Here is a 23,086-nt window from a genome sequence, read left to right as displayed (position 1 = left end):
ATCACTGTACATGCAGTGCTTATTCTGGACAAACATGGAGGGCTTCAGTCTTCAGGGCTGTTAGTGCAACAACTTTAATATAAGGAGAAGCTGGAGATCAAATTCTAGACACGGGGGCTCTAACTGAAGTCACTGATGGCCTCATGCATGGATCCAAGGTCCAAAATTGTCATTTTATGCTGCTGTGAAGTTGTTACATTTTTTTAAGTTCTCAAAACTCCAAATAAGATACTCCAAAATTGTGAAAACACTATGAACATGTGTATTCCTGAGGTAGTGCCAAAGATACCCCAGATTTGGACCTCTTGTTCCCCCCTCATCTCGTCCTGCCTCATCTTTTGTATCCTCTTGTTCATTATTTAGTCTTCTAAGGTCAAATTTCCAGCCAACCTTTGTAACTGCAAGATTTGGACGCACCGCACTGCAGTTGTGCATACAAATAGCCACTTTTATGCACAGTTCTGGATTTGCACATCCAACTCAGTTATACATGTGCAAACATAAACTTTGAGCCCTTGCACACGCACAGCTGAATGAGCAAGATCACAGATAGGACTGAAATCTTGGTCCTTTCCTCCTTTGAGAGTTAAAGGCATTCTCTTTCAAGGCGTGGGGAAGGCAGAATGATAACATTTGCGATGTCTTTTGTTGTAACTGAAGTCATGACCTATTTGTGTTTGTTTTAATTTTCCATTCAGTTCAATGTCAGACACAATAATCCAAGACCTGATTGCTGCCCGGCTGGTGTTGCCAAACAGAATCACAATTCCACTGAAAAAGAATATGAAAATTTCCCACCTGCGATTCCCTATCCCATATGTGAGTATGTTTTGAGCTGTATGACCTAATATATTGACACACAATCACCTGAATATGCTGTACGCTAAGACTGGAGGGGAAATGAGTTGTGTGCACAGCAGGTTTAATGCATCAACCTCTAAACTGTGGGAACTAGTATTGTTGACATGACCCCAGTTGACATTGTCCACCTACCAAAACTGGTTGAAGCATGATAGCAGGTATCTGCTCAGACAGTTCAGATTGAAAACACAAGTTACTGCAGTATTGAACTGTGGTGCAGTGCCTCAACTTTAGGGGAAAGCCTGCTCATACCATGTATAATACCAACCAATATTTCTCTCCCATTCATATCTATTAAAACTGAATCAAGTCAGCTCAAATATGTAGGAGAAATCTGAGCCAATGCTGCTAAAGATGCTGGATACTGAATGAGGGCTGTGGTGGGTGAAAGGGCTGTGGTGGGTGAAAGGAGAGGTATTTGCCTATCTTGGGTATTTCTAGTGCACCCATCACAATGGTGTCTAGGTACTCTTAATCTCTGATCCCACACTGGGTTATATTTCAGCAATATCTTCTACGTCGGGGGGTAGTCAATAGGTGGACTGTGGGCCAAATCTGGACTGCTGGCCAAATCTGGACTGCCAGATGCTTTTGAACGGCTCCTGAAATCTTTTTATTTACTTATTATTATTGTAGGGGTTCTTTTATTATTTTCTCTGGAGGATGGACCTTGACAATCCCTTTGACCAATAAATTTGGACCTTGACAAAAAATAGACTACCCATGTTCTACATAGTCCTGTTCTGATCTTCATATAGTATCCCCAATAGTTTTAAGGTACAAAAGTAGATCTTGGCAAGATATTCCTCTTGGTCTTTGTATATCCTGTACATACAGTAAATAAGTCTTGTTTAAGAGATTAATCAATGATCTCCCTTACCAAGTAAAAGCTTTGGGTTAATGAAGGAATATGATGAATCTTCAGTTTGTGCTTCATTTATATGCTAACCCAGCAATTCTTTATTTAATAATGAAAGAGCTTAAATAACAGGTAGGAAGGCATAAAATCCCAAATCTTTTTACTAAATAAAATCATCTTACAGAAATTCATCCAAAACATTGTCAAATGCAAATCTCTTAAATATACTATAAATATTCTAGATATTGGGTGAGTAAGGAAAAATGGATAGGTGGCTGTTTTCCACCTATATGCAATCACCAAATGGAAGTTGAATGGCCACCTCTGCAACAACTAATCAAAAATATCATACCATCATGCCTTACCAGTGGATGCTATTTTTTGTCCTTTCAGGCTCTGGGAGAGGAGCACATCCTAAGAGGTCTGAGCATGCTCAGTTCCCAATGAAGTCAGTGGGAAATCAGGAGCTCTGCTCCTTGCAGCATCAGGCCCTTATTTACAATTGTGTGGTCGTGTAGTGTCAACCGGAGACCTTCCTTGCCCAGTTATAACCATATGAAGATAGCCTACATTAGATTGTGCCTCAGTATAAACTGCTCTCTTCTAAGTAAATGAAATTACACATTAAAGATGTTTCCTGTTTTACATCTCAGTTATGTAAAATGTTCTGTATCAAAATACCATGGTAGTCTTGCTAAATGATGATTGGAATCAACGCCCGGAATAGCTCATTTTAAGAGGCAATGTATTGAGATTCTCAAGAGGCCTGTGTTTTCATGTTGATCTACAATGTCCTGTTTTGTTCAGGGAGTAGTCAGGGTTCATCTGCTAGAAGCTGAAAACCTTGTCCAGAAAGACCACTTCCGGGGGAAGTCTGACCCTTATGCTATTCTTCGAGTTGGCTTGGTGCAGTTCCGAAGCAAGACCATTCAACGAAATCTTAATCCCATCTGGAATGAAATGTCTGAGGTATAGAATCTATTGATCTTTCTAACCATATGAAGTTGTAATATTTGTCTTTATATGTGGATTATACTTGGTTTGGGCACTTTTTTTCTTCTGTTCTTCAATAAGTGCTTGGAAGGTATTGGGGAAAACACTTTTTTTTTCAGAAGTAGAGGAAGTAACCAAGGGGACAGCCATTTTAGCCTTTATTCTGACCAACAGGGAGGAATGGGAAGCAAATCTAAAGATGGAAGGCAATTTCAGTGAACGTGATCATTAAGTGATAGATTTCATGATCCTAAGACAAGGAAGGAGTGAGGGCAGCAAAATAAGGACACTGGACTTCATAAAAAACAGACTTTAACAGACTCGGAAAACGTGTAGGTAAGGTCCCATGGGAAAAGGAGTTCAGGAGAGCTGGCAGTTTCTCAAGGGACAGTATTAAAGGCACAACTGCAAACTGTCCTGATGTGAAGAAAAGATGGGAAGAATAGTAAGACCAATATATGGCTCTATCAGGAGCTCTTTAATGACCTGAAAATTGAAAAGGAATCCTACAAAAAATTGGAAACATGGACAAATTGCTAAGGCTGAGTACAAAAGAGTAGCACAAGTAGGTAGGGACAAAAAGAGAGAGGCTAAGGCACAAAATGGGTTACAACTAGCCATAGGCAATAAGAAGAGGCAATAAGAAGAGGTTTTATTAATGTTAGGAGCAAGAAAAAGACAAAGGAAAGTTGTAGTGAGGAAGGAGAGCTAATAACTGATGACCTCAAGAATGCTGAGGTGTTTAATGCCCATTTTATTTCTCTTCACTGAAAAGGTTAGTGATGACCACGTACTCAGTACAATTAACATTATCAGTGAGAGAGGTGGAATGCAAGCCAAAATAGGGAAAGAACATGGTAGACTATTGATAAAATAGATGTATTCGAGTTGGCAGGGTCTGATGAAATTCATCCTAGAGTACTTAACGAACTAGCTGAAGCATTCTCCATTATCTTTGAGAATTTATGGAGGACTGGGGAGGTCCCAGAGGACTGGAGAAGGGCAAACATAGTACCTGTCTTTAAAAAGAGGATTCGGGGTACTATAGACCAGTCAGCCTAACTTTGATACCTGGAAATATAATGGAACAAATTGTTTGATAATCAGTTTTATAAGAACCTAGATGATGTTGATGATAGGGCTATAAGGAATAGCCCGTATGGATTTGTCGAGAACAAACCATGCCAAACCAAGTTTCCTCCTTTGATCTTTTGGCCTGCTGGATCAGGGGAAGCAGTAGATGTCAAATGAGGGGAGAGGGGCGTTTATCTTGATTTTTAGAAAGGCTTTTGACATAGTCCCATATGACCTTTTTCTAAGCAAACTAGAGAAATGTGGTCTGGATGAAATTACTACAAAGTGGGTGCATAACTGTTTGAAAAATGGTATGCAGAGTAGTTATCAATGGCTTGCTGTCATACTGGGAGGGCATATCTAGTGGGGCCCTGCGGGGGTCAATCCAGGGTCTGGTACTAACCAATATTTTCATTAATCACTTGGACAATGGAGTGGAAATTGTATTTATAAAATCTGAAGATGACACCAAGCTGGGAGGGGTTGTAAGCACTTTGGAGGACTGGATTAGAATATAAAATAAACTTGATAAATTGGAGAATTGGTCTGTAATCAACAAGAGGAAATTCAAAGTACTTCCCCCTAGAAAGGAAAAATCAAATGCGCAACTACAAAATGGGGAATAACTGGTTAGATGACAATCCTGTAGAAAAGGATCGGGGGATTCTAGTAGTTCTCAAATTGAATGATTCAATGTGATAGTTGTGAGAGACCCGAATATTTTGGAATGTATTAACAGGAGTGTTGTATGTAAGACGTGGGAGGTAATTGTCCTGCTCTGCTTAGCATTGGTGAGGCCTCCGCTATGTCCAAATCTGGGCACCACATTTTAAAAAGAGACGTGGACAAATTGGAGAGAGTCCTAGGAGAGCAACAAAAAATAATAAAAGGTTTAGAAAACCTGACCTATGAGGAAAGGTTTAAAAAAAAACAAACAAAAAAACTTTGGCATACTGAGTCTTCAGAAAAGAAGACTGGGGAGAGACCCTGGTAATCATCTTCAAATATGTTAAGGTCTGTTACAAAGAGGATGAGGATCAGTTGTTCTTGGTGTTCGCTGAAGGTAGGATAAGAAGCAATGAGTTTAATCTGCAGCAGGGGAGATTTTAGAAAGTGAAACCCTTTCTAACTGTAAGGGTAGTTGAGCTCTGGAATAAGTTTCCAAGAGAGGTTGTGGAATCCCAATCGCTGGAGATTTTAAAGAATATCTTAGGCAAACGCCTGTCAGGGATGCTGTAAATTTACTTGGTCCTGCCTCAGTGCAGGGGGTTGGTCTTGATGATTTCTTAAGGTCCCTTCCAGCCCTACATTTCTATGATTCTGTGATTTCCCCTAGTCTATCTGTTCCAATACACTTAGGCTATTTTTATGTTACCAACTGAAATGACAAGTTAACTAGTATCTTCAGAACCCCTTAATCAAATGAGCAGATGTTTGCCCTGCAAACTTGACCCTGGTCCCTGAACTAACAGATCAGCTTGAAAATGGATTATATGTATGTGGATTTTAGACAAGGTGCAAACATGTCATGCTTATACTGACCCTGCATTAGCGCATATATTTCCTCAATATACCCTGAGAAATGCTGCATTCTTGTCACTAGCCTGAGTCTTTTAATGTGGCCTGTGAATGTTTGTCTGTCTGTCTGTAAATCCTATGACTCTTTCTCTTTCCACCCTTGCAGTTTGTTGTTCATGAAGTGCCTGGTCAGGACTTAGAAGTGGACTTGTATGATGAAGATCCAGATAAAGATGACTTTCTGGGCAGGTGATACACATAATTTCCTATTTTTCCCCCTCTTTTCAATAGTACATGCATGATCAATTTTTAAAAAGCAGTCCCCTGTAAGAATAAAGGCATAGACAGTTCAGTGGTGGTTGCTCAGTGGGAGATGTAAACCTTATGAGAAACGTAGTTGCTTCTTGTAAAATAACTTTGGTGGGTGGAGCCTTCCTCCTCTAGGTTTCTAGTTCTAATCCATCCCAGACCAATCATGATGATGAAGTCCCTACACTGCCCAGCTGTCCAATCACTGATGTATGTGAAACTAATGTGATGCTCTGTCAGGTTCCTAACAAAGAGGGGTCCCGGTCATAAAAACAACCACTGCAGTTGGCACTTGATTTTTGTTTTTTTGCCTTCCTAGAAGAGACCAAGAATCTGAAATGAGCCTGAGCTCTGCATGCCAGGATTGAAGGGCAAACTTGCATTGCTATTTCATGAGCTGTACCTGTCCTGTGGACAGACAGGATTATCAACATGGCATTCTTAGATAGCAGCACATTAGGGGAAGCTTTGCAGAACACAACTGAGAAGAACCAAATCCCACCTACCTAAGTACAGTATATCAGAGCTGGCTTCTTAAAAAGAGGTGCTTTACATTTATGAAGCACTTCAAAACATACTACTCAATTTGCCACCACCCAAAAATGGCATGCGACCAAGACCCAAAATAAGGTGTTTGTATTAATTTTGATGGAATGAATGGCCCAAAGAGTTCAAGGTATTAACATAAGCCTGTCACTGTCCAACATGAAACAAGGTTCGGGGTTTGGTATACAGAACTTAACCTGCTTACAACCATGGCACAAACACCATTAAAAAATCTTTTTAACTTTTTTTTATTGAAGATACTGAAAAGGAAAAATCATTAAAGCACTTGAAATGGGAAGTATTAGCTAAGGGTTTCTTAACATCCCATATTCGTTCTCGTATTCGTTCTCTCTCTAGCTGGATAGTTTGTAGAGAAACACCCCGCCCCTCCCCCCATTTGACAGTATTAAAAATGATGCTCCTTTTTCCTAAAAGGACAGATATTACATTAATTGACATGGGCTGGAGCCATTACTGCTGTTTAAAGCCCGATCCCATTTCCTAGAAGACAAAACGAGGGGGGTACGCGCCCACGGTTTGGGGGGAGAATATCAAAGAAGACACCTCTTTTGTCTTTTGGTGTTGACTTTCTCACTGCTGGAGAAACGCAGGCAAGGCACGTGTCCTTTATTAGCCACTCTGAGGCCTCGCAAACTCGCATCCGGCTGTTTAGGAGGTTGCCGTTAGCTGCCTTTCTGGTCACAGGTTTACCGCAGTGTTGCAAAATATACAGTCATGGCCAGCTAAGCCAGACTGTCCTGAGACAGGAGGAAAAAGGAGTGAGCTAAGAAATAAGGTGGGGAAGGAACAGAACCATGTGTGTCACTGTCAGACAGAAAGACAGTCTCCCATCTCGGGTGGTGGGTTGGTATTTAGCCAGAGCCAGCGGAGGTGGCAATGTCATCTGGGCTCCTCTCTCTGGCACAGTCTGTATCCGCGCATCTCTTAGAATCAGGATGATGAGGGCCCAACTGTGTTATGGAAAATCCCAGGAGACAGTGGGGTGTCAACTCTGATGGTAGGGCTCGCTGCAGTGGTTGCTGGCAGGCAGCTTTCTCTTCTGCTTATTCGCCCCTAAAAGGGAATGATGTGTGGAATAGCCCATCCCCTTGTTGTTTTTGTCCGCCAATTAGGCCTAATTCTGACACCAGTTTTGGTTCACAGATTTCCAGTTTTGTCAACAATGGTAAGAAAAAATAGATGGCTATCCATGTCCCCAAAGTAGCCACCGAATGGATGAAGGAAACACTAGAATTAGTCCGTCATCTTACCTACCTAGGAAGTGAGATGTGCAGTGTTGGTGACATCATGCTAGATGTCAAGCAACGAATCTCCAAAGGGGCAAATAACTCTTCCAAAACTTGCAAAGTTTTGGGAAAGTAGCATGATTGGCACTGATACAAAAATGATTTTTCTAATGCCAGTGTCATGTTTGTCCTCCTTTATGGAGCAGAGCCATAAAAATCTCTAACAGAAATTGAAAAGATGACCAACTCATTCCAAAGTAAATGCTTGCAGAAGATCTTCAGAGTCCATTGGCAAGAGTTTCTGGCAACATCAGAAATTCTAAGTAGAGCAACCCAATCTAAGGCATCAAATATGGTAAAAAGACAACATGGATGTATTTAGGACACGTTTTAAGGATGCCATGAACACTACTTCCACTGCAAATGATATGGAAATCACCTAGAAAGAGGGGAACCTAGAGAAACATATGCAGAACGAGAGAGAGCGAGAAAAGCCAAATCCAGAAACATGACACTCAGAAGCCTGGGAACAGTCTAGCAAAAGACCAAAATAAATCGTGGAAACTGGTGGACACTCTATGCACCTGAGGGTTCTGGAGGAGAAAGAAAAAGATGGTGGTGGTTTCCAGTTCCACACTTTTCTTGTTTACCAGGCATGATCTCAAGAGTCCTTGAATTCTATAAATAGGCCTTTCTGTTTATTATAATTCAGTCTGTCTCCCATTTTCACATTTTTTCCCATCAACATTTGTTATAGTGTGACATTTTATCAACTTTCACTAACAGTTAAGCTCACAATTAGAGTATATTTGTAGGCCCAATTATTACTACTGAGAGATGCACAAATTTATTCATGCAGGAAACTTAACATTGAGGGATTAATTCCTTTAGTCCAAATAACTGTCTCTAAACCACCTTCTTTAAAAAAAAAAAAAAATTATTTGATTGTGATGCAAATCTCTCTGAGCTCTAAAAGTGATGGGCCCTCGAATTTGTGTGGAACATCAGTAATGGAGTAAAATAAGTGGTGATTCCTAAAATGAAGGACACTTGAGCAATTCAAAGGGCCCTTCAGATGTGTTTTATAAGCATTTCCACAGGGAGAAGATTCATAAAAGCCAAGCATGTTCAGTTACACATGCTGAGGGTAACGTGTAGCTTTTGTCCATACAAGAATATTTCCCCAAACAGATCTATAATGGAATCCATGTCTTGTCCATTAATTATAATATGCTGTTCACCAAAACATACAATGTAGTAATGGATATTGTCACATGTTCACCTTTTGTCTTGCAGCTTACTTATAAACCTTGCTGATGTAATGAATGACAGAATTGTTGATGAGGTAAAAATCTGTGGTCTGTTTCCAAATGTTCTAATATGGATCTTGCACATTCAGTGATGTTTCTGCACACTTGCGACTTGTTAGTTATTTTAATAGTTTTATTACAGGAAAGAGAAGTGACAGCTGGTTACTGTTGCTCATAAAACTTGAAATACCCAAAGGAATGGCTTTTCAGTTAAACTGGCAACTCCTGCCAGCACAGTACAAACTCAACTGCTATTTTGCATTTGTGTTGCATATGCAGAGTGTGTCCTGAATGTTTGTTTGTACAATTCTCTAAATAAATCTTAGTTCAAAATTTCTTCCTAGGCAAAGAAACAATAAATTATACTATGACACTTTTTTGTTCTGGAATCCAGCACAATGCAGAGATTGCTGCCACCAGTTTCCAGTCCTTATTGGTATTGTTAATTCCATATGATGATCAGTATCTTATTCAATGTGTTAATGTTTCAAGTCTTTGTTTCTAAATACACTTAATTAGGTCAGTTTATGCATAAATTCAAGCTCAAAGTGCAATTTAAATTGGCACTTGTACATAATTCACAGTATGATTGCGACACAGAATGTGTCTTTCTGCAAACAGTTCTCAGGTTGTTTTTTATTCTCTTCACTTAGTGGTTTCCCTTAAGTAAGACTGCAAGTGGACACTTGCATTTAAAGCTCGAGTGGCTTTCATTAGTAACTGACCAAGAAAAACTACATGAGGTGAGTTTTATTTGTTTCAGGTATTCCGACATTATAGATCAGTCTGATAGGCTCCTTTGCAGAGTAATATGACCCAACTATGAAACAGAAGTAATCTATCTGGAGTTTATATTTGTTTGACAGAGCTTAGATATGAACTTTCCCCTAGACTGAATTTGTTTACCTCAAGAGAGCTCATCTAATTCCAGATTAGGTTAAAATAAGGAAAAAGATGCAACCCTTCTTACTTTTTAAAAAGAAGTGTTGCATTTGACAGCAGTGACCCAATAATCTCTCTCTTCTCCCTGCTTCCTTCTGCCACCCCCAAATCACCAATATATCTGAGCCCCTGCACATAGCGTAAACCAACTTCCAACAGTGAAACTAGTTTGGGGCTATGGCTATAGAACACTGTAGTAGTACTCTTTTTTTTTTTTTCAGTGGGCTAGTTTGCATCACTCTCTTTAAGTGTTCCCTCTTGCCACAATTCAACCAATAGAGATGGACATGCCCAGGTATAAAGCAAAGCACATGCTTACGTGCCTTGCTGAATGAGGGGCTCAGTTCTCTAGTAAAGGAATTGCATAGCACTGAGGTCGTGACGTTTAAGACTAAACCCTAATTGGCCACACTTTCGCTATACGTTTTTTGAGAAGTTGAGTCACTTTGAACTTTTCAACTTCATTTTAAATTGTGTTAAAATGATATTACAATTGTAATTAGAGACATGCTACGCATCTTAAAACTTCCATCACCACTGACTGGATTGACTTGATCATGTTATCTCACTAATGTGTATATTTTGTGCCTAATATATTTAGATGTGCACATGGCAAATCTGACAAGGAAAGACGTCTAGATAATGTGGACCTCAAATTGATAATGTTCAAACATGGAGAACAGAACCTTGCTGGCCCTGGAGTCATATAATGTCCTTAGGTTAATCTAAGCCTTGATGACATGGCAATGAATGAGTGATACAAGTCACTCCAGTTGTATTTGGCTGTTGGCCACATCCAGTTTCTCCCTAGTCACTAATTTCATCAGGCTACAGTCATCTGACCTGAACGCCACTTGTCTTGAAACAAATATGTTCTGGAACATAATTTGTGCACCCAGATTCATAATTCTCCTCACTTCCACTCTGCTTTTGGGGTGCAGATCTAACTGTGTGTGAAACCATCTTGCTCCCATTAACTTCAGTGACAAAACTGCATTTGAGTGGGAGCAGGATTGGCGCGTACAATGCTGTGGTTTCCGCTCGTGTGACCTCAATCCTTTTTGAACAGTTAGACGTTGAGTTGCATGCCCCTAAAGGCCAGTTTTTAGGAGCAAGTTGAAAAGTTGTTTGTTTCAGTCTAGCAACTCATGTCTTAGTAGGTACCCTACGCATTTGCGTTCTACCATGGCTTTGTCCCTGATAAGTTTTGTTTTTGTTTGCTGATCTTCACAGGATAAGAATGGTCTAGCCACAGCATTGTTAATCGTCTATTTGGACAGTGCTTGCAACCTTCCAGTAAGTACAGAAGTAACAAGCAGCCTATGCTTCTAATGTTTTTTAAAAAGTAGCACTAACTATTGTAAAATATATTCTCCACTGATACAGAAAAATCACTTTGAATACTCAAATGGTGAATATGGTGCAAAGAAGTTAAACCAGAAATACCTCAAGGTAAATACATATATTTTCTCAACACCCCATAAAAACACATGCTGCATTACACAATATTTAACAGGTTGGGCTGGTTTCCACTAAAGGAAAACATTTCAACCATCTCCTTAATTGGAGTCTGAATAACCATTGTTCTCTACATCAGTGGACAGAGCCAGCCCTGGTATAACTCCATTAGCTCCATCAATGGATACAGCCTGCTGCTTTTCTGTGATTTCATTTTGACTCTGTGTAAGTGAGGGAATGTGAAACAATAGAATACTCAACTACATTCTTACCAAAAAAACCCCAACCCCACCATCTTACACAATAAGAGAACCCAGCCATTGGACTAATTCCTATCCTCATCTTCACAGCTGTAAGGCTAGTCTTATGGTGTCCTTGCAGTTCAATCTCTGCAAATGCCCATCCTTCCAAAATGGGTTAACAGTCATCTTTTTTTTTTCTCAGAAATGGTCACTGACTTCCTGTCTGCTTTAAAATCTAGTACAACCCCTTTCTCTTAGTATTCTCTTAGCTACCCTACCGTATTGAGCTCCTCCTTCTTTTCCCTTCCACTTATTCCCTGTACTCTTCAAATGTTGTTGTGTGTCTGTAAAGCACCTACCTCTCTTGGCTTTCTGTAATCAGACCAGGACACGTCTCCAGCTATACCCGCTTACTCTTCTTTCAAACCAACTATATATCCATCCCACAGGATCTTGAGTTAATCCCATTTCTGATCGGTTGACCTGAGGTGTGCTGAATTACACAACATAGACAATAAGATTTCTACATTACTGTGCCCGTTGGATTCAATCTTGCTCGCCTTCAGGATCACTCCGAGGCTATTTTTGTTGTTGTCATACACTTGGGGAAAGGAGAATTGAGTCCTATCTATCTTCTCCACCCACCCATCTTATTTTGGTCATTCAACAGTGGGCAGTAGATCCCTTTTTTCCTATGTTTGTTTATTACCTATACCAGAGTTGCTCAATGACCTGTCTGTGGACACACGGAAGGCAGCAAGCTGGTTCCTGATAACAAAAAGGTTGAGAAACACTGACCTATACTACAACAAGTAGGGAAATCTTGCACAGCCTTTCAGTAGGAGTCCAAACAGGATCCTATGGGTGTTCCTCAGCATCAGGGAGAGGTTGTTGATGTGAGGGATATATTGTTTCCTTAATAGTACCACTGTAGGCTTTTTGAGTGAGAAACGATAGCCCATGGGGGCCTGTGGGTTTTTTCCTCTCTTTGCTGGAGGCTGCTGCTGGGGGCTCAGCGTTACCCATCCTCGGAAGGAACTATCCTCTATTGGGAAAGTGCATCTTGTCATGAAGTTTCAAGGGCTGGCCCTCTAGCTGCGTACACAATGAATACAGATTCTAGGAAAATCCCCATGCTGGGGCCTGAGCTTCAGTGAATTGTGGGTAGCTTATGAATGTGGGAATCTTTGCTGAGGGGAAGAATCTTTATCTGTTTTTATTTTTCTCCCCACTTCTACATTAATAGCTGCCATCTATTTATATCCAGAATGCACAACAGTTTGGCTTAAATCTGAAACTTGGACAGCGGAAGATCAAAATATAGTTTTTAAGTTGTAGCAGCAAGCCATGCAAATCCAATACTTAAAAGTTACTTAAAAATGGTCCAGAATGTAACTTACGTTTATGTTCAAACTAGCACATGATTTGGCTGACACTTTTGTACCATTTTTCATTCCTTACTGCATATGCGCCTTCCCATCCAGACAGTTACTCAGTTCATGCTGAACTGACAAAGTTGGATAAGGTGGTGCAAAAATATCTGAGCAGTATCTGGTGCAAGGAGGTGGCCAGGCTACTTGTTGGTAACCATCCTCTTTAGGGGGGAAACCCCAAAATAGCGAAGAGATTTCTGTTAAATATTTAGAGTGGGATTTAGGAGATCTGGCTGCTTATTTCCTATTAATTTTAATGGAAATAGGTTGCCCAAATCTCAGCTTGAAAGTTAAACGTCAAGTTAGGGTTGCTTTTTTTCCTCCCAGCTGAATATTGCAGATTAGCTAAAGCAGAAATGGCTTTGTATTGCTGGCTGAAAATAACTAATAACTGTCTTCTCCCCTTCTATTAAAAAATGGGGAAACAGAAGATGGACCAAGACCCTTCCTCCTACGTCCAGCTCACAGTGGGTAACAAAATTCAGAAAAGCAAGGTGAGAGGCTGTTGAATCCTTTGGTTTGTCTTAAAACATTACTTTTTACATGAAGCTATTTTGATGCTTAGCTGACTTTCAGAAAAAGTAACTAGTGAAACTGATCCATCAGTTATATACATGAAAACAGCTTTATGGCATATAGATTACATATAGAAGGACTGCACTACTTCAAGCATGGCTTTAGGTTTGTATTTCAAGTAAAGCTTGAATTTAGAGGTAGCAATTTGTTTTTAGCATCTGCTGTACAGACACATTTTATGTGGTGATTGACAGGTCACATGGGCCAATACAAGCTTGTTTCCAGAACACAGTGGCTTGCCAAACTTTTTCATCGTGTGGCTCGCGTCTCTGTAGTGTGGTCATCGCATGGACTACATCCCTTCCCTCTGGTGTCAGGCTGGTATCTGCCCCTGTCATCAGAATAAATTCTCCTCCCAATTATATCTAAAACAAATTCCCATCACAGTTTTTTTTTCCTTCACCCTCAGCCAAATTAAAATGAATCTCTTCCTACTCCCCTCCTGGATCATTTTCCTCTTTACAATAAAAATCCACTTGCAAGGAGTTTCTTTTCCTCAGTTAATCAGTTCTCACCCTGACAAACATAATAAATACCTGCTCAAGTCAGTCCTTCCCTCCCATTAACTCCATTCGACTTGCTACCCTACAGTCACTTTTATTACAAATACATTTCTCTCACCTCCCAGACAAATTGGAGTGAATCCTATTCCCCATGCACACAAGCTCAATTTGCCTGCACTGAAACTCAAATATTCTCCCGTTATGCCCGTTCCATCTGCCCCCCCCAAAGAAATTTGGTTTTACCCTAATCCTTGCCCCTTCAGATGCCTGCAGCCCCTTCCTAGGTTCTCACTTCAGTTGTCTTCCGCCCCTCTCCCCGAAACTAATTCTCCCTTCTCGGAAGTCCTTGGTGCTCCCATCCCCAGCCAGTGAGCCCTTCTGGCAGTACTCTGGGGTTGGCAGAGGCAGCTCTCTTTGCTTCTGAAGTAGTCACACACAAGGGGTTAGAACCTGCAACATCACATACAGACCACTGGGTGGGCTTCTGTGCATTCCAGCCTGAGAATCTCTGCTTCAGCCTCTGTATCCTTCATTTCTACCTGCTGTACCTAGTGGAATTAAGAGCTGGTGACTGACTGGAAGCCGCTTCCTGTACTCTGTGTGCTTCCATTTGGAAGCAACTAGTTTCCTTTTTATTTTGAAAGGCAGAGAAGAATCCTTATGATGCAGGTCGTGGGAACACTAGTCAGAGCCGATTATAACCCAACTGACCTGTCTTGGCACTTACATGTTCTGCAGAACTTGTTCTGGCTTTGCCAGCCAGTGACCTTGTTTCTGTGCACTTGTCTGACTTGGGAATTGCACTGTCTTTATTGCTTGGATGTAGCATCTTTTGGATAAAACAACCACAGTAGAGGGATTTCCAATCCTACATCATTGTCCTATGTCTGTGTATAAGTCCTAATAAACACTTGGACAAGAACAAAAAGCTAAAATACCACAATCCTCTTCTCTTTCTACAGACCTGCAACTTCAGTAAAGATCCTGTGTGGGGCCAGGCTTTCACGTTTTTCGTCCACAGTGCACAGTCCCAGTCGCTTCATTTGGAGGTGAAAACGGGTGTTCTTCCTTTGCCTTCTCTGAATTTATAGTCTGTCTTTGCCTATTTACAGTGGCTGTGATGCAGCCTTGATTCAGCTTCTCTGCATGCCTGCTGGGATTTGTTTGAGCTGGAACACAGTCTGTGGACTTGTGTGCTCCCTTTAGGGGGAGAAGGACTGAAGGATTAATGAATTCTCCAGCCCCTGCAGAAATCTCAGTTTCTGTGGGGGGGGTCTCCCCAGTCACAGAGAGATGTGCAGGATTTGCCCTTAAAATGCTTTAACTGGTTGTGCTTTCTGGAATGTTGGCCTGGCCTGTCTGAATGCATCCATATTCAATAGTAGGCCCTACAATTAACAAACGCCTTCTTTCCACATTTTGGTCCGTTAGGTTATTCCAAACGTCTAGCTTTGCTGTATACATAATACATACATACCATCTTGCCTTCTAATAAAAACCTCCTCTTTCCAGATAAAAGATAAGGATCAGGAGAATGCACTGGGAACCTTGGTTGTATCTCTCTCCCACTTGCTAAAGGATTCTGAGATGACTCTTGATCAGAAATTTCAGCTGGATCATTCTGGTTTAGACAGTTTTATTAAGATGAAACTTGTGTTGCGGGTATGTTGTTCCTCTTTCATATACTTTTTTTTACTCTGATTTCCCCAGAAGAAGCCTTACCGAAATAAACCTATAAATCTCTACTCCACGGCCTGTGTAGATACATTTTTTAAAAATCTGTACATCCCAACAAATGCAACAAACTGCTAGCAGTTATGAAATTATATGCTCAGATTTAACTGCAACTCAACAGAAACTACATTAATCTGTCCTGAAGGATAACACCCAAACTAAACTGATTGTATTTCCTAACTTAGTCATTGCAAACAAATACAAGAACTACATCAGATTGAACTCACGTACTGTGTGCCCTACCCAATAGGATAGGATTTTTTTTTTACAAACCGTTGCCAAGTGTTTTCTTAAATAGACACACCCTGTTTACTTTATCATTTAGCTGCAAGACTTGTGTGTGCAAAATGATGTAGCAGTAGTAGCTGCCCTATAGTTAAGATTGAAGCTAGCTTCTCATTGTAAGCCTGATTTCTCCCCCTTACTTCCCTTAAAAGAAACTGGTCCTTCTGAAATTTGGTATGCTGCATTTCATCCCAGTTAGAGCATGTGTTCGTCTCGTGTATTGTCCTCTTCTCTCCTGGGGGGAGAGGGGAAAAACTGGTAAAAGTCAAGAGTTTTGAAGGTATGGGCCAATGGTGTGTGTGTGTTTGTTTCTTGTTTTGTTTTTTAAACCTACAGTTAGGCTGCTAAAATGAATATTTAAACACCTGAATAAGTGACCTGATTTCAAAAGTGCTGAACACCCATGAGCCCCAGTGGCAGTTTAGGCCACTTATATAAAGGCCTGAATTTGCATTTGGTAACCTAACCCTAAACGCTTCCTCTCCCTGCCCCAATATTGGCCATGGTGTTTTGAACATTTTTTTCCTAACCTATGTTGGGCCCGCTGGCCACCTTTCCCAGCAGGAATCGGGGTGCTATAATGCTAGTAGGTACACACATGCACAGCAAGCGATTAGTCCCTACCCCAAAGCTTCCAATTTCAATAGAGAAGATAGGAAGCAGATTCCCATTTTCCAGATGGGGGAACAGAGTCACAAAAACATTGACTATTCCAATGTCTCATAGGGAGTCTATATAGCAGAGCTGGGATTGGAACCCAATTTTAGTTCCAATTCAGCACTTTAAGTACAAAATCATCCCCTTACTTGCATAGGGAGAGAAGGGATGAAACTGGGGGAAGTGTAAGCCACTGAAAGCAGCTTCCTAGAGTTTGGCAAGTGTCCTAAGGGCAGTAGTGGAAGCCCCATTACTTAGCACATATCGTATCTAAGGACTCCTATGAGACAATCAGGTGCTGTGAGGATGGTCTAGGATAATCTAACAGGAAATCAGTAGTACTGTGCTATTCAGAATGAGCATGCACTTTAATATTGACATTACTCACTAGCTGACTACTTTTTTTTTTTTTTATCTCTTTGTTTTAGGCCTTGTGCATCAAGGAACCTGATCCACAAAGCAACTACACTGGTGTTAATGCTTTGAAGCAAGTTCTTTTACCGGCAGCAGAGAAGGGAGGAAACCAATGCAAAAATCCCCTACCATCAAAACCAGAACCCTCCAAAATGCCCCGTGTGAGCAAAGACTCTGGAGTGCCTGAATCCAAAGAAGCTAAGAAGGAGAGCAATGCAGATCTTACTGAATCTGAGAACCCAGCAGGCCCTGCCGTAAATGAGACTATCACTGAGCTTAATGCACCAGCAGGGGCACAAAATCTGGAAACCCAACCACTGGAGCCTTTGCCCACAAGAACACTGGAACACGATGCCGTCCCCAGTGTTGCTTCACTGGGCTCTCTCGCCTCTTCATGCTTTGAATTAGATCACAGCTATCCCAACCTTCTTAAGTATGTATCTTCTTACACTTGAATTTTGCATTACCTGGACACCCTTCTTTTTATAGGCTTCTACTATGTACAAAGGAATGTTTGAGGTCTCAGCCCACAATACTGACTCGAACTCCAAAAGGATTTAGCATGGAACTCGCGTAAACATTTCAGTCAGGAGCAAGTAAACTTCTGGGGTCAAATTCACATCTGTGTAAGCAGATGCAGCTCTTTTTGCCTTTTTCAGGGGAATTGCATCTCCTTACATGAAGGCTGAATTTAGCTTTATGCATTTAAAGCACTCCACAGGGTTCACGTAGTAAGTCCCACATCATTGAAAAATACACTTGACTCAGATACCTTTAATCCCAAATATGCTTATTGTAAAGGGTAGAACTTCAAGCATAATACACATTAAAGCGAAACCTGTGTGAAGATCAGGTAGGTTTGGCTGACTTTTTTCCCAGCCACTTTTGAAAATGGAATAACTTTGAAAAGTTTTCACAATCCGTGCATGGATGGTCTCGTTAGGAGGTCGGAAAAGTGTATGAGAGCCAGTTCTGCTATCAGATAGGGTCTGTCCCATAGGAGTCAGTGGGAGCCCCATGCATCTGGCTTTATATAACTAATTCCCTTTTGAGAAATTTTTAGCCACTGTATGTGAGCTGAAAGAAGCACAGAAGTTTCTGTCGATCCAAGTAGAGGCATCAAACCAGTTTCAGCTGTTAGTTTTAAAGTCAATACTTCCATATACTGGATGTCCTATTAATTTAAAATAGGAATTTGTTATGAATCTTTGCTGTAGGACAGTGCCTGTGTCTCAGGGACCATTTTAATAACATTCCAGGTGATGTACAGAGACATGACCCCCAAACGAATCCACTAACAGAGGATTACACACACATACTGTACTTATTAAAGAGCACTTACAATAATCTGATATTTATTTAAATTATGGAAGCATGTGCTGTCGTCCCTATGATACACTAATACCAAGAGCAGATACCAATATAATAAACACAGTGACCATTCTTGGCTTTAAAATGAGCATTATTTCTGGTAGAGGTCTTCTGGATCACTCCTATTCTATAGGAACAAATGGAGGATACCAGAAACAGATAAGTGCTGTGCTTTGAAAACTGGGTTTACATTTCTCAAGGTGAGATGTATTCTGTGTTTTGGTGAGTGACTGATTTAATGATGCACTGGATTTCAATGCATTTTAATGTTTTTCCCCATTGCTGTGACTTGATCAATTGAAAATGAACCTCAACCCCTGTATCTCATAGCACATACCTTGTGTACTGATCTTATGTATGCATCCTGATGCTAAATAGTTTGAAATTCCTGAATGTGTAACTGTCTTACAGTGGAACTAATCTAACTGCAGTGCTCCTCGGGGAGATCCAGCTCACTGTCCGATATGCCTCTTTGCGACGGAGTCTCATTGTGATGGTAAATAATTGCAGGTAACACTTACATACTGTTGTTTGTATTTACCTGTAATCTAAATGAGAACGTAGCTTTTCTTGTACATGTTAATGCTTCACTTCAATATATCTCACATGCAGCGTACACAACAGTTGCTGTAGGAAACATTTGCTGACTCTTAAACTGTGCAACTTTGCTAGGCACAGGAAGATACCACCACCACATTTCATCAACCTAGTATTCTGTCTCTGATAGTGGCTGGTACAGCAGGTTCAGTGGAAATGGCCACTATAGGATTTGTTAAAATTATGGAATAATATGCTAATACAGTAACTTGCTTACTAACCCTACTGGCTGGTGTATACCCTGGAACACAAGGTGTATTGGCCTCGATTTTTTTCAAGAATAGATGCCTACAGTTAGATTACTACATCCCTGCTCAGGCCCCCTATGTAAGTGGCCTCATTTCTCAAATGCAGTGTGTCCAGCAGCTCCCACTAAACTCAATGAGTCTGGAAAATTTTATATAACTGAATTTGAAACACCTAAAATCATTCCTTGCTTACAAATCAGCCACCAAGACTATTACTTTTATCCTCTAGCCTAAGTTTGGCCTGACTTTGACTAGTTCAGAATGTACATAGTAAAGAGGCTCCCTGTCATATCAACACAGACTTATGTTCTTTTAAAAGAAACTTGATGCCAGCTTCTAATCGTGGAGTAGATCCATATGTTCGTGTCTACCTGCTTCCAGATAAAAGATGGGCAAGCAGAAAGAAGACGACTGTTAAGAAAAAAACACTGAACCCCCATTATGATGAGAAGTAAGTAGGAAACTTCATATCACAGCTGAACTATTAACAGAAAAGATTAAACTGATTATAATAAAGATCTTTAGCAGGCACTCACTGTACCTAATGAAATACTTTGCAGAGCTGTATACATCTGTTATGTATAAAGGACTATATGGTGCAAAGACTTACAGCTTTTCTACAAAACTTACCATTAGGGGCTGGAATTTGCCAGTAATTAAGGTACTTGGGCAGAACCAAGCACCAGCCTTCCCTGTATTTCTAGGGACATCCCTCCCTCCTGCCTTTCCAAAGTTCAGTAAATGCTGAATGCTGTTGCTTGTCTCTTAATGTGGCATGTTCCTGTTGTATCCTCTCTTCTTGCATGTGACTGTCTTCCCTGTACCAAACCAGCCTACTTCTTGTCATCCAAACCCTTCCTTTGAAGCCCACTGAGTCCTCTCTCTCTTCCACAAAGACTTTAAAAAGTCACCTTTTTGAGACTGGGCCGTAGGCTGGGCCAGTTGGTTTGTTACCTGTCTAAATTACATGATCTAGTTTAGGTTGTAAACCATATTTTCTGTCAGTTTGTATGGGGTCATGCCCAACAGTGCTTAAAACCTGCTGCTACTCACCTGTTCAGCCAACATTTTTGAAAAAGTGACTTTGGGGGCTTCAATTTTTGGAGCCCCACTTAACACTTCAGAGGTTCAGCACTTTCTGGAAATGGAGAGAGACTTTGTCTCAAGCTGGGCATGCAAAATCAGTAACTATTGAAAAATCTTAACCCTGGACTTTTTAAAACTGTGGAATTACTGTTTCTTACTCCCCTGGATGACTGCTGTGTATTTGCCTCACCGCTGCTGTCGGGAATGCTTCCTCTTCTCCCCCATCCTTCTTTCCAGTATCTCAACAGTCCTGTACTACTTGTAATGCAGTTCACTAAATACATAGTATTCACTATCTCAAAACACTCCACCTTACAAGCCTGACTTCTGAAAAAACTTTAACCATGCTGAAACTCACTCTTCCATACACAGCACCTCACAGACCTAATTTTGTCTTCAGTTTGGATGACTAGCATCGCATGTGCCAGAATTGTGACTAAGAACTCTATTCCCCTGCTTCTTCCTTCATCTTGCCTTAATATGACCCAGGGTTAGTTTATTTCAGGAACATCCCCCCACATGTAAGGGTTTGATTGTGGGCTTCTTCCATCTAATGATGGATTTTGTCCTGTGGACATTCCGATTCTGCATGTGGGAGAAAATGGCCATAAATAGAGGTTCGTCCCAAACATGTGTCTTCTGTATTACCCATGTTCTCTTGCTGTGGTGGAAAGGGCTAATCCGCCCCCAAATGCTGCTGTATTCTGTCACTGATCTAGAAGGGACTTGGAACAACTGCTCAGGTTAATAGGCGTTAACTATGGATATACTGCTACTACTAGTGCCACAGACACGTAGGGATCTAGTCTCCGCTGAACAAGCGATGTGAAAGGCTCATACCCTGCTGCAAGTTGCTCTGATCAAATATAAAACTCCTGTTTTGGACACTAATACTGTCAAGGTTTGTATTCAAATGGATAGTGAGGTTCTCAACCTGTGGTGTTGACTCGCTTTGTACAGTATACCTTACCCTGTAGAGCACAGCCATGCTGACTCCGCAATACTAGTTTGTTCTGACCATGGACACTTGTGTCTAGTTTCTGGTGGTTAATACTGTTCGACTTCATTGATTCTGGTCCCTTTATTGGCATGCATTTTTTTGAAAACTCTTTTCTAGATTTGAATTTTTTGAATCTTTGGAAGAAGTTAAGAAAAGGACACTAGACGTTGCAGTGAAAAATAGCATGCCGTTTATTTCACGTGAGAGAAGGGAATTGGGAAAAGTAAGTTTTAAACTATGAAGTACTATTTGATATTAAACATTTATTTTAAATGTCTTTACCATGGAAGCTGACTGTACATCTAACTTTTGTATAAGACTTACACTTAAACTGTTTTCTGGCCCTCAGTATCACCGGTGATAGCTTTCTGCCACTAAATTGTAGTTCCAGCAGCTAGGGCTGGCCAGAAAACAATTTTTGGAAATTTTTTTGTGCCAAAATAGGATAAAAAGCCACAAACTCAATTTTTTGTGGAACTAGAATTCTGCAATACTTAGTTTAGTAAAGAGAAAAATGTTTCCACTGCAAAATACATTCCCTGGCTGCCAATGAACCAGGGCTCCCCTTGCCAACTTGCCTGATGGGCTGCTGAGGCATGGGAATAATTTGCTGATGGGAAATCTTAGTTTTGCCAGTTAATTTTCCCAAAAAGAAAAGGAGTACTTGTGGCACCTTACAAATTTATTTGAGCATAAGCTTTCGTGAGCTGCAGCTCACTTCATCGGATGCATTCCTGAGCAACTGTTCTCAGTGCTGAGGATGGTAACAGAATGCTTAAAGCTCAGTTCCTTGGAACAGGAGCAATACCTCTAGAATTTTGACTGGAGGAGAGGTTAACAGTTATACATTTAAACTTTGCTAACAGTCTTGTAAATTTAATGTTGGCTATAAAATTATGGCTTATTTTTTAAAGGTTCTGATTGATTTGTCAAAGGAAGATTTAATCAAAGGCTTTTCACAATGGTAAGTTTGTTATAGCTTCAAAGCATGTTCATCATAAGTGAAACACCTTTATTACAAATGTGTTACTTTTATTTTAAAAATTATGGGCCATGTTTTGTAATTTTGGTTGAGTGAATAGTCCATTACCAATTGCAAATGTAAAACTAACTAGAATTAGCTTGGACAAGGAACCAAATTTAAATGGTTAACTCGTTAGTACAAGACCTACTGCTTGAAATGTATTCAGAGGATTAATAAACTAAGAATATTTTGTATGTTAATGATATTTTGCAGATTAATGTGGAATAATTACATTAAAGCCTCTGGGGGAAAAACAAAAGTAGCGTCTCAATGGAATATTGTTTGCTACAAGGCACTTGGTTTCTTTCATAACCTGGAGATAAAATATCTTAATTTGCTATGTCTTAATCAGCAATACTGATTTCTGACAAATTTCAAATGACAGTATTACTGTATAGGAATTATTAAACATCAAGGCATCCAAGATCATGCCTGTCTAGTTTAATATTTGAAAACTTTAGTTATCATGGTTGAGGCTACAGTAGCAAAAAGAAAACACTGCAGTATTAGATACTTAGTAGAAGTACCAGCTCCAAATTTTTAACATGACTTGTGTGCAGTTTTGCAGTTTGAAATCAGGTAGACATGTCAGCCACCAGAGATGCATCTATATTGTTTTGGTTACAAACTTAGTTAGGGTTCAAAAAGGCCTCAACCTAGTTCCTAAGTTCTTTCTATTTCCAATTTTCCCCTATTGCAAGTTTACAGTGCTTTGTTTTAAAGTTTCTAATGAGTGCTGGAATTAATGGCTTCAGCTCTCTTCCCCTCCCCCATTCCATGCATGTTACATAAAGAAAAG

At 40.4% G+C, this 23,086-nt stretch overlaps 1 protein-coding gene across 1 annotated transcript in view; it reads left to right on the top strand.

The window, feature by feature from the left end:
• ESYT3 (extended synaptotagmin 3) overlaps positions 1 to 23,086 on the top strand; it is a 59,846-nt gene that overhangs the window by 35,627 nt on the left and 1,133 nt on the right. Inside the window, exons 8-22 of the mRNA XM_048869114.2 lie at positions 699 to 819; positions 2,528 to 2,689; positions 5,472 to 5,554; positions 8,704 to 8,752; positions 9,371 to 9,460; positions 10,893 to 10,955; positions 11,046 to 11,111; positions 13,221 to 13,286; positions 14,834 to 14,920; positions 15,384 to 15,533; positions 16,976 to 17,394; positions 18,744 to 18,842; positions 19,497 to 19,628; positions 21,381 to 21,486; positions 22,178 to 22,227. Of these exons, the coding sequence (XP_048725071.1) occupies positions 699 to 819; positions 2,528 to 2,689; positions 5,472 to 5,554; positions 8,704 to 8,752; positions 9,371 to 9,460; positions 10,893 to 10,955; positions 11,046 to 11,111; positions 13,221 to 13,286; positions 14,834 to 14,920; positions 15,384 to 15,533; positions 16,976 to 17,394; positions 18,744 to 18,842; positions 19,497 to 19,628; positions 21,381 to 21,486; positions 22,178 to 22,227 (1,743 nt within the window). The remainder of the gene's footprint in view (positions 1 to 698; positions 820 to 2,527; positions 2,690 to 5,471; positions 5,555 to 8,703; positions 8,753 to 9,370; positions 9,461 to 10,892; positions 10,956 to 11,045; positions 11,112 to 13,220; positions 13,287 to 14,833; positions 14,921 to 15,383; positions 15,534 to 16,975; positions 17,395 to 18,743; positions 18,843 to 19,496; positions 19,629 to 21,380; positions 21,487 to 22,177; positions 22,228 to 23,086) is intronic.

Source organism: Caretta caretta, chromosome 11, assembly GCF_965140235.1.
Source record: "Caretta caretta isolate rCarCar2 chromosome 11, rCarCar1.hap1, whole genome shotgun sequence".
NCBI classification, from domain to species: Eukaryota; Metazoa; Chordata; order Testudines; family Cheloniidae; genus Caretta; species Caretta caretta.
Note: the sequence above shows the minus strand (reverse complement) of the source record. Positions and strands in the feature narration are given on the sequence as shown.